The sequence below is a fragment of the Egretta garzetta genome, unplaced genomic scaffold (genome assembly GCF_000687185.1).
Source record: "Egretta garzetta isolate BGI_Z169 unplaced genomic scaffold, ASM68718v1 scaffold768, whole genome shotgun sequence".
NCBI classification, from domain to species: domain Eukaryota; kingdom Metazoa; phylum Chordata; class Aves; order Pelecaniformes; family Ardeidae; genus Egretta; species Egretta garzetta.
The window spans coordinates 550,737-565,016 of record NW_009260594.1 but is presented as its reverse complement, the minus strand read 5'-3'; the positions used below and the strand labels follow the sequence as shown (position 1 = coordinate 565,016).

At 36.4% G+C, this 14,280-nt stretch overlaps 1 protein-coding gene across 1 annotated transcript in view; it reads right to left on the bottom strand.

Annotated features, from left to right (window-relative positions):
• The window catches only part of ZFYVE9 (zinc finger FYVE-type containing 9), a 62,093-nt gene that overhangs the window by 21,029 nt on the left and 26,784 nt on the right, over nt 1-14,280 (bottom strand). Inside the window, exons 5-10 of the mRNA XM_009644637.2 lie at nt 9,489-9,588; nt 5,667-5,843; nt 5,156-5,325; nt 4,263-4,386; nt 2,223-2,345; nt 838-993 (exon numbers count right to left, since the gene is read on the bottom strand). Coding sequence (XP_009642932.1) covers nt 838-993; nt 2,223-2,345; nt 4,263-4,386; nt 5,156-5,325; nt 5,667-5,843; nt 9,489-9,588 — 850 coding nt within the window. The remainder of the gene's footprint in view (nt 1-837; nt 994-2,222; nt 2,346-4,262; nt 4,387-5,155; nt 5,326-5,666; nt 5,844-9,488; nt 9,589-14,280) is intronic.

Sequence of the window (14,280 nt, the reverse complement as noted above, 5' to 3'; positions counted from 1 at the left end):
TTTTTGAATTCTAAGGTCCAACAATAGCTAAAAGTGGATGCCCATTTATTTCGTAAATGTAAAATGTGTAAAGGCTTACATAATACAATCTTCCAACTGAGATACTAAAAATAAAAATTCAGGGATAATTTCTGCAATGCCCTACAACTCACTCCAGGCATAAATATACATATATATTTGTATTACTTTATAATATAAATAGTTCTACATAATTTAGCAATAGACATACACACTGTCGAAATTAAATTTCTGAACTACCTGGTTTGGGGATATTTAACATACTGTCCAGAAGGATTCTGAAAATTTGCTTTCTGTACCTTTAAAAAAGCTACCCTGACTTCAAGCTGAAAAAAAAAAATAATTATTAGAAGCAATGTCATTAGTGTACCCATGAACCCTACTACACTTACAGCTAAATGAAGTACAGTACTAATGTCAGATATGTTAGCCGTATTCAAATTCTTACCCCAACACCTAGCAGAAGCAGCCAGAGCAGACAGTCAGCAATGGCTGCTGAACACAAAGTTGTCACAGGCAGTCTTCCTGCTCCATTGCTGTAATAGTCTATGCATGGCCTTTATAGCCCAAACTTCTTTGTTCTGCTGGCACCCAGAGGAAAGCTAGAAGATCTTTGGAACAGCTCTCCAGGTTACCAGCACCTCATTAATACTTTTATTTGGTGAGAGAACACTGGATACTAATAACCAATAACAATCAGCCCCTATCAGCTTTGATCCTTTTCAGGCAAAAATAGCCATTTGCAAAATGATGATAATGTGAGTATCTGACCCAGTACCATCATCTATCCAAACCATTTTTAACAAAAAGCATTCCTACCTGCTAAGGCATCCCGGTAAAGTTGCACAAAATGGTTAAAGATATCCTTAGGCAAACATTTCTCATCAGGCAAACACTGCAAGAGAATGACTATCTCTGACTGCCCCACTGCATGCATGCCTTTTGTAGTGAAACACCAGCACTTCCTGTTCACATCTGCAGAGAGGAAAACATGTATCAGAACAGAAGATCAAAAATTCATAAAATATGCCTAAAATTCACTACAGGAAGATAGCTCTTTCAAGAATCAGTTTTACAGCCTGTTTTGTGATATCGGTCACAGAGACAAATTAGGTTCTAAACCTGTTCCCTTGCAAGCATGCACATCCAAAACAAAAGCAGGTCAAGAATTCCCAGTTTACAGCTAAAGAAGAGCCAGAGCATTATAGCTCCCAGTCAGATCTTGGGATTAACACCACAGAGCAGAGTTTCAGCAGTTTCTGTATCCAAATTAAAGGACAGGATTTAAATGGGAATGAAGGAACCTGGGAAAAGGCCAAGCTGCTGGCTGTGCGTATCACGATCCCGACAGCTAAACCAGTGTCAGGCAGTGGTATCTCTCTCTTAAGATGGATAGCTGGATGTCAGATGTTTTCATGAGATGTCACTGTGTTGTTCTACTTCACATGAATGTTAGTGATGACACATGCTCTAAGCTTCACAGTTCATTTGTTGGGAATAATAAGTTATTGAAATAAAATATTTCATCTAATATGTATATAGATATGCATATTAAGGACATTTTTATATATATGTAAAAAATTGTACTGCCATCTAACCAGATGCTGAAAGGTTTATAAACAACGTCTTAGTTTATTGTATGAACTTTTCACAGAACCAAAACAATTTTATTGCAAAACTGTCCTTCTCAAATTCTCAAGTAATGTTTTCTTTTCCAGCAGAGATCAACTGAGGTACTAACATGAGAAGCCACCTATACGCCTCCCTCCCTCAGCACATGTACACGCACACATGCACAGTATAGAAGAGGTGCACAGTGGAATGGAACCTGCTTATTACTTGGGATCCTACCTGCTTTTTCCAGAATGTGATGACAAGAAAATGAATTAAGCAACCAAAAGAAGAACAAGTGAGAAAATACCTTGCCCTACCAAGTTGGATAGGAGACACTGATCCCCAAACTTGAGACTGGAGGCTCTATCAGTCTAGTTTATATCTTCTACACAAAATTATCTGTATTGATGACTAAATCACCGGAAAAGTGCCTCTTGTAATTTAACTTAATATGGCTAAGTACAAAGTTCTCAACCTATGCATATTTTCAGAGACTATTCTACCAAATAAAAACGCTGCTGTTCCTACTAGTAGTATATATAACACCTCCCCTCTCATACTGAAAGTCTTATTTAGTAATAAAAACTTACAATTTACTATTTTTACCATGGACAGCAAATTAGCATTTAAAACAAACACAAGAGGGTCAGGGCCACCATCCTCCAGCTGCTGCATGACAGAGATCTGAGAAGGTCTCTCTTCTACAGCATAGTCTATGAGAGAAACAAATAAACACACAGTGAAGTCCTTAACTTACTGGTACAGTACCCTATATTATAATCAGATAATCCTGATTCTCATGCTTTTTGCTTTTTTGACCTTTTAAAAAAAAAAACTTATTTAAGTATTGGTCATTTGATTGATTGTTTCCTAGGATGGTATTTTCAAACTTCAATAGCATTTATGTGCATAACCCCCTGTACATCCTTTACAAAAGTGCAGCCTGTTTCATAAATCAACTTTTTTTCAGTATCAACTGGAAGAGAAAATTGAAATCAAATTGAGTCATGGCGTCAACTGAAATCCCAAATGAGAAAGAAGTTAACAACTGTTAACAATATCACAGTAAAGCACGAGAGCATCAGTCCTGGACTACAAACACCAATGCATGGTCTATCCGTATGTCACGCAACTTACACTGTGCATTAGCTACAAGGAAGATAACAAAGAGGGGAATGCTATATAAACCAACATTTTTTTATAAATCATAGAAGGTCTAAATTCAGTGTAAAATGGATTCCAACACGAAACTTCAAAGATGTCTGTAGTGTCTCTCTATGATTAGACCCAGATGACTAGCAAATTAAAATTTTTCATCCATGTGATTATATTCTACCCTGCATTTAAGCTTTAACAAAAAATAGTTATACTGATGAAAACAGATTTGGAAAGAAATGTATTACCTTTCCAGCTAAAATTATCTAGAAAGAAAGGTAATTTTGCTTTCTAATGTGAAAAATGTTTTTGGAATCTTTTAAAATAGAATTAGAATATCAGAAGTAAAATGCCACGAAGAAAATCCAGTATGTGACAGCATATGAAACAACATCAACTTAGCATACAAAATACGACTTACATGAGGCTATCTATATAAAAGCTCAAAAAGTATACTCTAGTTTCACTCCTTTTTTCTGGAGGAGACTGAATAATTAGGCACCCATACGAACAGTTAACACAGGATGGAACAGATTTGTTTTGAAATTAAATGCTGCTCACATTTGGGTTTTGACACTATCATGCAGTAAAAGGTTACTTCCAACTTAACATTAGAAATGCACTGTATCAGCAAAATATTTAATAGGAATAAAAAAAAAAATCAAAGATGAAAAAATAAGTTAATCCCAGGAACGTATTAAAGGATGTAATGAATCAGACTGTGGAGAGCAACTGTTAGATAAACAAATTGTTGTCAAGCATTGGAACAGGCTGCCCAGGGAAGTGGTCGAGTCCCCATCCCTTGAGGTATTTAAAAGACGGGTAGACGAGGTGCTTAGGGGCATGGTTTAGTGGTAGAATGGCAGTGTTAGGTTAACGGTTGGACTTCATGATCTTAAAAGGTCTTTTCCAACCTAAACGATTCTATGATTCTAAATACGTACATTTTTTAATCTTTTAAAAATTAGTTTTTAATTTTCTGAATCCTCCTCCATTTGGATACTCTGGAAGGGGACATCACAATTACTAAAAGCTTCACTGTGGGCCACTGTGCAATAGTGCTGTTGAATGCAGTGCTCAGGGATGCCTCAGACAGAGCGGATGTTCCAAGAGAATTTCAGAGAAGGGAAACATGAATATTCATAAGGCTAATTAAAATGTATCTCTGTGTGAAGCATTCCCCACAGTCCGATTAGCAAAGAAATTAGCACATATTTCTGGACTGAAGTTAATTTTCTTTTTGCTTTGTATTTTACTTCTTACAGTAATTTCCTTGCAAGATTTGGTTCTTCCTGGATGCTAATAAGGATCAATGGTGCAAATCTGTGTCGCAATATTTAGCCATGAGTACCTACTGTGAGTTTCTTGAAACATTCAGCATATTGCCAGCATCTTATTTTTAAAATAAACACTGTAACTATTAGGTTAATTGCAACTGGTAAGCATAAAAGCTAGCTGCCAAATTATACTCTCACCTCCTTTTACTCCAGTGGAGATGAGAATTGGAGGAAGACCATCTTCAGGAATTAGATTCATTGCACTGCCAACAGGACTGCCAACCTGAGTTATATTTCCCGAGAATACAGAAGCATTATCAGTCTACAAGAAGCAAACAACAAGAAAGGACAACATTACAAAAGTAATAATTATAAAAATTTAAGAGGTGGCTGACTAGATTACTAGATGTAGGTAAAGGTGTCTGCTGGTGAACCAGAAGCACCAGGTAATTTGGCTCTTTAATTACAGATGATCACGTGACGACTTCTGTATGTGAACTATTACTGAAAGCCCCACTTAGACAGACACTGCATCTCCCTTCTCTAGCACCACACATACCCATTTCTTTACAAAATCTAAATGTATCTATGCCCATCTGAATTTTTTGCAAAGTCTCAATTCCACTCACATAGGGTATGGTTGATTTAACATTGTTAAATTATATCTGCACTTTCCTGCACACATCATTTTGTGAAAAGTGTCAAAGTAGTTTTCTTCTTTGTGCTATGCAAATCTTATTGTTTCAAACTCCTTACTGACCATGACTCTGCTTTTTTAAAACATGCATTACACAAATATCCTTCATACACAGGCTGTACAGCCAAACACTTGGAAGCCAGCTAGCACACAGACTTCAAACATTGCTTAGTGCTCTGCCCCATAATAGTTCATTTCAGTTCAAAATATATAGTTGTTTCAGCACTCTGCAAACATTAAAATAAGTGAGGACACTTGCTATACAACATACTGAGACAAGCCTCAACAGATTTCCTAGATCAGTCTTACTGAAATCACCATAGAAGCTAATATACTACTCAAGACCAAAGCAAGCATGGTATTTTGAGCAGTGAATAGTGTAACGCTTCCTTACTTCTGCTGATAAAGTGTTGTTGGTCACAGGCTTTGATGGATCATGCGAGACTGCTAAGGTTCCTGTGGAAGTTGTCCCAGCCACTGTCAGTTTTGCTGCATCGGCAACTTCTCCATTGGGTAATATCCCATCAGCAAACCAAACACGCCTTTGTTCTCTAGGTTGAGCCACTAGAGAGAACATAAAAAATAGGATTTAAGATTGCAACACTGCAAGACAGCAACATTGACTGGAAAATTTGACTACAGAAGAGCAAAACTGAAAAAAACAATTAATAGAGAAGTGTGGACTGGAAGGGACTTAGGACATCATCTAGTGCATTTCCTATGGCAGCAACATGTATAAATGCATCTGCTGAGAATAGTTTACTTGTCCTTAAACACCTGATGTCCATACTGAGGGCAGGAATATCACAACTGGCATTAGCTAGAGTATTTGGAATGGATGAAGTGCAGATACTCTTCCCAAATTCTTCCACAGGTAAACTGAAAGAAAAAAGAAATACTCTCACCTTCTGCTCCAGGATGCTTTAAAACTCCCACAGGTACCATGACAGTGGGAGGCGGAGAGCTCAGGGCGCCCGAGGCCTGAGCCTGCTGCAAAGGAGGGATAGTAGAACAGTATTCAGCGGGATTGTTAGGGTTAGGACTCTGGCTTGAGGCACTCATCATGTTCTCCCAGGCTTGAGCTAAAGCAAACAAAGAACAAGAAACGTGAACACAAAGAAAGGTATCTAACAGTCCAAAACACTGTGTTAAGTTCTCAACTACAGTAGGTGTGGACCCTGCCACCTTCCAAAGACCATCTCTCTTCCTGTATTTAAAAGCCCAGGAGACTGTAATTAAGCAAGAAAATCTATAGCAGGAGGAGAAACAGCACTGGTTATGTGCAGTAAAAATATCAGTTCATATAGAAATATTTTCTGAAAATTATAACAATATACTTTAACCTGAATGATGCTTAGTTCCTCATGCTTCATTTTGTTTCCTCTTCAAAGATTTAACTGAAAACACTCAATTCTTTTATATATATATGTATATTTATCACACTGTATGGACAGACGGACATTCCTATTACTAATGCTTTATAACCTACAGGACACTTAAGCAGATTTGTCTTCTGTATATGAGAAAAAGCACTTTGCATTTCTTGATATCCAGGGCAGATCAGTACAGATCAACAACTTACATTCTTAACTATAAAAAACCCTTATGCTATTAATTCTGAAGGCATGACTTGAACCTTAATTCAATTGCCCAAACAATAACATATAAAACTTCTTTGTCAACAACATCCATCACAGGTAAATCTCTCCTCTAGCTAGTGAAATAGACTGTATGTCCACAGTACTACTTTTTTTTCATTTGTAAGGAAGGCTTGTAGCTATGCGGGGTACCAGAAAATCCATGTGTACGCTTGCACCTTCCACCATATTAGTATGTTACAAATAAATGCATTCCTCTGGTCAGGCATAGATAAAACACCACCTAAGCCCTCAGAGCAGCCATAAAGGCTGAACAAATCATGTACATCTTTGGGTTCATTTGGCTACGAATTGTCAGAAAACCAAGGTGAAAATAACAAGACCAAAAAAACCCAAACAGAACATAAACCTCTCTTGCTTCCTCCCATCAACCTGCAAAACCCACAGAATGAAATGACTGCCAATGGAAAAGGTACTGACATTTCCATTTGAGAAGATTAATTAAATGGAATTATTTTTTTAACAGCAATTCTGTATTCATTTAGAACACAGGATCTGAAAGAAGGAAGTGTTAAAAAAGCACAAAGAAAAGTTACATCTCTAGGATCCCTTTATTAGAAAAGTCATAGCATGGTAAAAGAAAATTTTTTAAGCCTTCTCTAAATCAAGCAAAGTGCCAACTCAGCATATCTACCAATTGAAAATACAGTAAAAATAGCATTGGAAACTTATTAAACACATAGTCCGGCCACGGAAAAGTGCCAGAACACATACAACCCTTCCCCCGCACCCCAGTGAAACGCAAACCAGATACCTAACAACCAAACTAAATAACTACTTTTAAAGTGCAATTCCTACCCCCGATTCCAAGATTGTGCAAAGATTAATGCTTAACCTGCTGCACTGAGTGGAAAAAATCCCCAAAACCTTTACCAACAAAGAAACTGCAAGGATCAGGAGGGATCAGATATGATCAGGATAGAGGCTACCTAAGCAGTAACCAAAAGCACCATCACAAAGCACTGTGCAGGGATAGAAAGGAGAGGTAGCCTGGGGCAAGTACACCTAACTATGCAGGCAGCAGTCTCCCTATAATGAGCCAAGCAGTGGTGTCACTGTTCGCTGCCATTAAGGTGTATCCATCCTGGCAACAGGACAGAAAGGCTTTTAAAAGGAAATCATTATAACATGATCAATTTTATTATGCCTTTTTACAAGAACACTTCTGGTTTCAACTGAAATATTTTGAGATTCTTCCCTTCCCCCAGATGAAAGCAAATCCTACTCACCACCAAAAGAAGCCAGCTGTCTTTTGCCAGGTGTATGTGTAATTCCTTGTTCTTGTACACCTTGAAATGTGCTAATTTCTCCATCTCAAAATGTGACATTTTAGCATCCCTTCAACACCATCATCAGGACTCGGTTTTAATCTCTAGATATTACAACCTACAATTTCCTGTCAACTTACGCATTTGGCCTACAGTAAAGAATTATTAATAATTAAGACCTACCACTGAGTACCGATTAATCTTTAATCTTTTTGAAACAGAAAAAAATTATTCCTCTTTAATGACAGAAACTATCTACTAATTTTGTATGCCTATCTCAAGACTCACTCAGTTACTTTCAACCGAACCTGCATAATACTGAACTTCTTTGGAGAAAAAATAAAGCTATGAGCTTTGAAGTTTAGTTTGATATTCAAGAAATTAACAGATCTTTCTGAAAACAGCAGCTCAAATAATCTACTGTATAGTAACAGGTAAAGATACCACCAAAACTACCTTGTCTGAACACTGACAAACCAGAATTTTCTCCATTTGCAGCAATGGAAATTCTCTGGTAACTGTTAAAAAATTATCAGGATAGTTAATTATCCTAATGGGTAAAAGTTTGCATTTAGAACTTGAATGTTTCTGACTTCTCATTCTACCTACTACATGTTAGAGTGCGCCTGTCAGACATTCCTCTGCAATCAAAGTAACTTCTGTCATCAAGTTTCAGTTATCCAGATATATATTTATACCCCGAGATCAAGTCACCTATTCACCTTTCCATTAATAAACCAGAGTGCCTGGCATTTCTCACAATGAGACAGGTTTTCTCATAATTTAAGCACTCACATGGATCCATTCTCAACCTAATCCAATTTTTCTACCGCCTCAATTCAAGACATAGGAACTGAACATCGAGTCTTTCAGCAACAGCTCTCTCAGTGTCACGGAAGTAAGTCAACTGGACAGCATAACCACCCAAAGGTAACTGCCAGCTCAGGAAGTTCTTGAAATTTTCAGAAGCCTCAAGATACAGCGGGAAGAATGCTCTGTGTTTGCCCATATTTATACCACATATCTAAAGTCTTAATTCTGTAAAGGACAAAATACAAAATAGACTCCATAGCCCTCTGGTCAAAACGAAACACAATCTTTCCCTTCACCAAGCAGAGGTAATAAAACTTCTTGTTTGTTCTACTTGTTAACTTCATAACTACTTGTGACCTCTCTCATATGTCCCATGTTCACATCAGGCTTTTAGCCACAGCACCATCCTGGGTTTGACAGACTCTCCAGTAATGTGCCCAAAGCAATAATCCAAACTCAGCTGTCCACATCTGTGGATAGATTTTTAGACAAGACCTCCTATTCTAGCACCAAGGAGTTAAGTAGGAAAAAGAGTTGGATTGATTTGTGGATAAATACTACTTCTCCAGTTTCTTATAGTGCATAATCTAGAAGAGGCACAACTGCATTACTCTTCTTTTTGGCATCCCATACAAAAGTGTAACAGGTTATCCACTTAGACATCAAAGGACACAGAGTAGGCTCCTGAATTAAAAACAAAAAACCACCCAAAATCACAGTTTCTGCAATCCTGGTATAGCACCCACAAATAAAAGTTTCCAAACTCATCAGAACCTTGCCAGTTTTTGCTTTCTGTAAATCATATTTAGTTTAGTAATCCCCACACTCCATGGGGATCCCACACTGATCTCTGAAGGACCTTTGCTGTTTTAGCATACTTACTCATACAAATAAAGTATTTTGGTTTGGTTTTTTTTTTTAAATATCATCACTGCAGCTCAACACAAAGCTAGTGAAGCACAGCATCTCAGATTCTCTTTCCACTTACCATTCATTAGTACTGAATGGCAGATTACACACACTCTAGCTTCCTTTCGATCCATGTACAGCAACTTGCACTTCAGGCTACAGCATGCTGCACAAAAAACCTGGAACCAAAGGGGAAACAACTTAAGTGTTGTTCAAAAATACATGATGAATTGATGAATTCAGACAAGAGAATATCTGTAAAGCTCTAGACATGCAAAGTAAGAAGGTAAATTATCAGTATTTTCCCATAAAAGCCACCGTGAATAATACCTTTTCTACTAATCCCAATGAAGCAATATTACATGGAACACATAAATGCATGTTGTCCTGATACTGTACAGTGGTGTTTTTAAAATATGTTTGTCATAAATGTCAATGGGTTAATAAATTCTTACCACTTTACAATCCCTCACGGAATTAATGATTTGGGAATTAATCAAAGTCTTAGAAAAAGCATGAGTACTTTCTAGAATCGACTATGTTTAAATGCACAAATTTTCTCTACATAAGAGATTGCTGTGGCACAGATTAATTCAAACAAGTTATTTTTATTTGCAACAGGGCAATTCATCTGTATTAGCAACTCCAGCTTTTTAATCTCTTCATATAGAACAAGCTATTCCTCAGTTGTGACTTCAGTGGATGTATCAAAATGTTTTAAGTGTTCAACATGTAAAATGACATTTAAAAAAGCTGACTGACATTGGTACTGCAAGAAAAATCACTGCTCCATTTATATGTTTTTTAAAAAGCGCTCATATTTACGTGATTACAAACACTACAGCATCACAACACTAGAGAGAAATTACAAAGTGATTTTACACATGCTGACTGCTGAGGGGGTACCTGGTGCAAAATCCCCAGGGGGACAACATGCTGCAGAGATGCAGTTGCATTGCTAGCACTTCTCACCTCAACCAGCTCTAAACAATTCCCCAGTCCTGGGCAGGAACCAGTGTTGAGGCTTCCTCCAGACAAGCAAAACCATAAAACACAGGCACGGCTTGTGCATCAAAACAAACACTTGCATGCAGGTATGATCCTACAATAGCAATTGCAATCTCAAAATCCTGCAGAACAGACAAATCAGGGTGCCCTGATGATTTCTTATTTGTTTTAAAGAATAATATTTTCTTTAGGGTTTTTTTTTTTTTAGTGTTTAAACTAGGGTTTAAAAAAACCCTAGTATTTCCTCAAGGTTATTATTCAGGTGACATGTGAAGACAGTAATGAACACCCATTTCATGTAAAAGGTAGCGTCACACTCAGGAAATCTAGAAACAGCATCAGCTACCTAACAAATGAGTTCAGATACCAAGACTGAATTTCAAATTTTAATTATGGGTGGATACTACATCTACAATTTACTATGCATTATTATGATCCGTAATGCTTTCTTAGTCCAAAAAAATTATTCCATCATCACTTCAACAGCAGTATTTCTATAATATAGACAAGAAACTATATAGGATTCTCATATATAAACATTTGTAAGACTAACTAAATTTCAACAAAGTTAAAAGATCACACCAAATTATGACCACTTCACAGCCTGTTACCTTTGCATTATTTTAGTGACAAGTGTTTAAAATAAGCACATATGAAATAAGCCATGAGAGATGAAAATAGAATGTGAAGAAAGAAGACCTCACCCTGCCTCATTTCAACCGTTTTTAATGTTTCCTAATTATGTCAACTTAAACATTTCAGAAATAAGTGTGTATACACTGGCATTTTCATGCAAAAATAAAAAAACCCTTCCACATATGTGAAGACCTTTTAAAAAAAAAAAACCAAAAAGCAAACGTACTTTAAAAATCTGATTTCTGCATTTACACCTTAACCCAATTTACAAGCATTCTAGGGAATATTAATAACAACATCACAGTATATTTTAGAGACATTTGACATCATTTCAGTTCTCTGGGAGAAACTTCCAGTCAGAAGTTCAGTACTGAACATGGAAAAATCAATGCCTTCAACCATAAATGAAGCACCAACACAAATTAATATATAATTTAGGACCCTTCATCAAACAACACATTGTGCATTCAGCAAAGCTTCCATGTGAAATGACCTAACTATTAAAAGACAAAATAGAAGCAATGACAAAACACCTACACCTCCTCTTTTGGGCTGCATCAGCCTTCTAACAGTAGTAACGCAGAGGAAGAACGCAATCCAGCACAACTGACAATTCAGTCTTGTTATTAACAATCACCAAGTCATTATCTCAGTACATCATGCTATAAAAAAAAAAATAACACAGCAGTGTCAAAGCAAGTTTTTATTTTACTAGGGTTTTCAGGTTCACTGGGAGTTGTTAAAGCATTAGTTGCTGAGGGCTTTGGTGATTTTTTCTATTTTACTGGAAAAATATAGTTTGGGTTGTCAGTAAAAATACGACATACAAATTTTCGTGTTTTCTTATCAAGGATGATTGTTTCATCTGACAACAGAAAATACATAAATACATAGGGTAAAATTTATGAATGTGTTCACACACATTCTCCAAGTTCTTAATTTTAATTCAAAATTTACTGTAAGTATGTTACTTTCTACCACTCCCCTCAGGTTCATATCTTCCATTAATTTTGCAATTTATTATCCTGAAATTAAAAACCAAGACAGACTTCCCAGGTTCCACTCAACTGTTTTTAAATGCAATTTTCATTCCCAAATGAAACAGATACATTCACCCCTACTACAATGATTTGTCATGATGCTAATAAAGCTTAAAAAGAAACTGTTGTGCCAATACTTGCATTCAAAAATATTTAGTCCCATGACTTCCCCAAGAAACAATTAATTGCAAGAGCTGAAGACACTATGTCCCCAATTCTTTAAGCAAGATTCATGCGTTTATCAGAAACACTGGAAGTTGTCACTGTGATTCAGTAGTTATCTACACCACAGGCACATGGACAACATGACTTGCTTTGGGGGTGGTTATCTTAACCAGAATGCAAGAGCAGACCACTGAGAATAGCTGTGTCTCAAGCCACTACAGCTAGATTTGTCCCAGCTTGCTTGTCAAAGCCTTTGGTCTCTTTCCTCCCAGAATCATTGCAGGAACTAAGTGTTGTAAAGCATATTTGCAGTAAGTGCAGACTTATACTGATTCTTAGCATTTATTAAGAAGTGCTTTTTTCAAAAAAAAAAAAAAAAAAAAAAAAAAAAAAAAGGCTGCATGAAATACCAGAATTTTCTGCTACATCTTTTGACTGCATGTGTGCAAATTTGGCCCAGAAAACATTATCTAACAAAAGCTTCTAGAAACGAGCCATTCTGAGGATTATTCTAACACTCTGAGAATATTAAATACTAATACGTGATGTCTTTTTCACATCTGAGAAACAAATTTGTCTACAGAGCAGAGGGACCTTTTATTTTATCCATTCCCCACATATCACCCAAAACAACGCTGGTTGTTCTTCTGAAGGCTTGTTTTCTGTAGTTTAAAAAACAAAGGAAAAAGAAAAAAAAACCACTACATTTTTTGCCTTGCTCTATCTGTGCATGTTTTATCCATTTTGTTTACAGATATTTTCATTTTCTGCTTCTCATTTGTGTAATTCAGGGCTTCAGTCATTACAGGGAAGTAATTAAATCCAAGCAATGAACTTGTTTAAAAAACAAAAAATAAGTAGAAAACATTACTGTAAATTAAAATTGTAGTCATATTTGTTAAACTCATAAAAAACAAAAGAATGACCTAAATAACTCACAGTATAAGTTAATATATCAAAGCTAAAATTATGGACATTCCTTTAACTTATATGCCTTACAGATTCTCCTTAGCTGCAATAAGAAGAAGATTGAGCCCTTAAGATTCACCAAAAGGTACACAAAAGGTAGGCATGTACCTTATAAGATGCTTATTGATCGCCTGTGGTTACTAGCTCTACATCAGGATATTCACTGCAACCAACCTGCAAGAGGATGGCAGAAGCAAGCAACTGAAGTCCTGGACCAGTGCACAATGAATGTCTGTTTAGCTTTTACAAGTGTCCTGGGAAAGACTTTTCAGCATGTCTCAGAACTAAATTTGAGTAAAATCTACTTATCTGGTGTTGCACTGAACAGATTGAGTCCTAATGCATTTTGGTGACTAAAGGGACAAGTGGCACACATACATAGCCTTTTACAGAGCAGCAAGCCTGGGTTTTCTGGTAGGCTGCTTCCAGAAACAGGTGGCATAAGGGACTGAGCTTTCCAGATACATTCACTTCTTTTAGGTCCTTTGTTCAAGTTATTCTGCTTCCCTGCACTCTTCTGGTAGCTAAAGATCTTCCACGTAACAGTCAGAAGGTCTGTCAGTGAACTTCAGAAACCTTTCGATAGAGCCTAAATGAACCAAAGTTACTTTTACTCTAGTTTTTCATGGGTTTTAATATTTCTTTTCATCTTAAAAACATTAATGAATAACTACATGACAAGAATGTTAGTTTACCGCTTTTGAATCATCGTATTTTTTCCTAAGTTCCTGCTTCCCATGTGCCACTGACTTTTATTTCTGTAACAAGATATTTGGAAATACTTTACAAGCTAATCTTTTACCATAAACTTGCTACATAAGAATTTGTGTTGACCTAAATGGCACATGTGTAACACATATATATTAAAAAAGTCAACAATAAAATATTTCTTACACAACACAAAATGATACAGAAATTATGTTTTAGTTGTCCTCATTACAAAATTTCTCACCATGTGTACATACATCAGGTGACATAATTTACTATATTTTTTCCAGGAGCAAGCATATATTCTTTAAAATAATGTAAGCAGTATGAGAAAAGTTAGTAAAG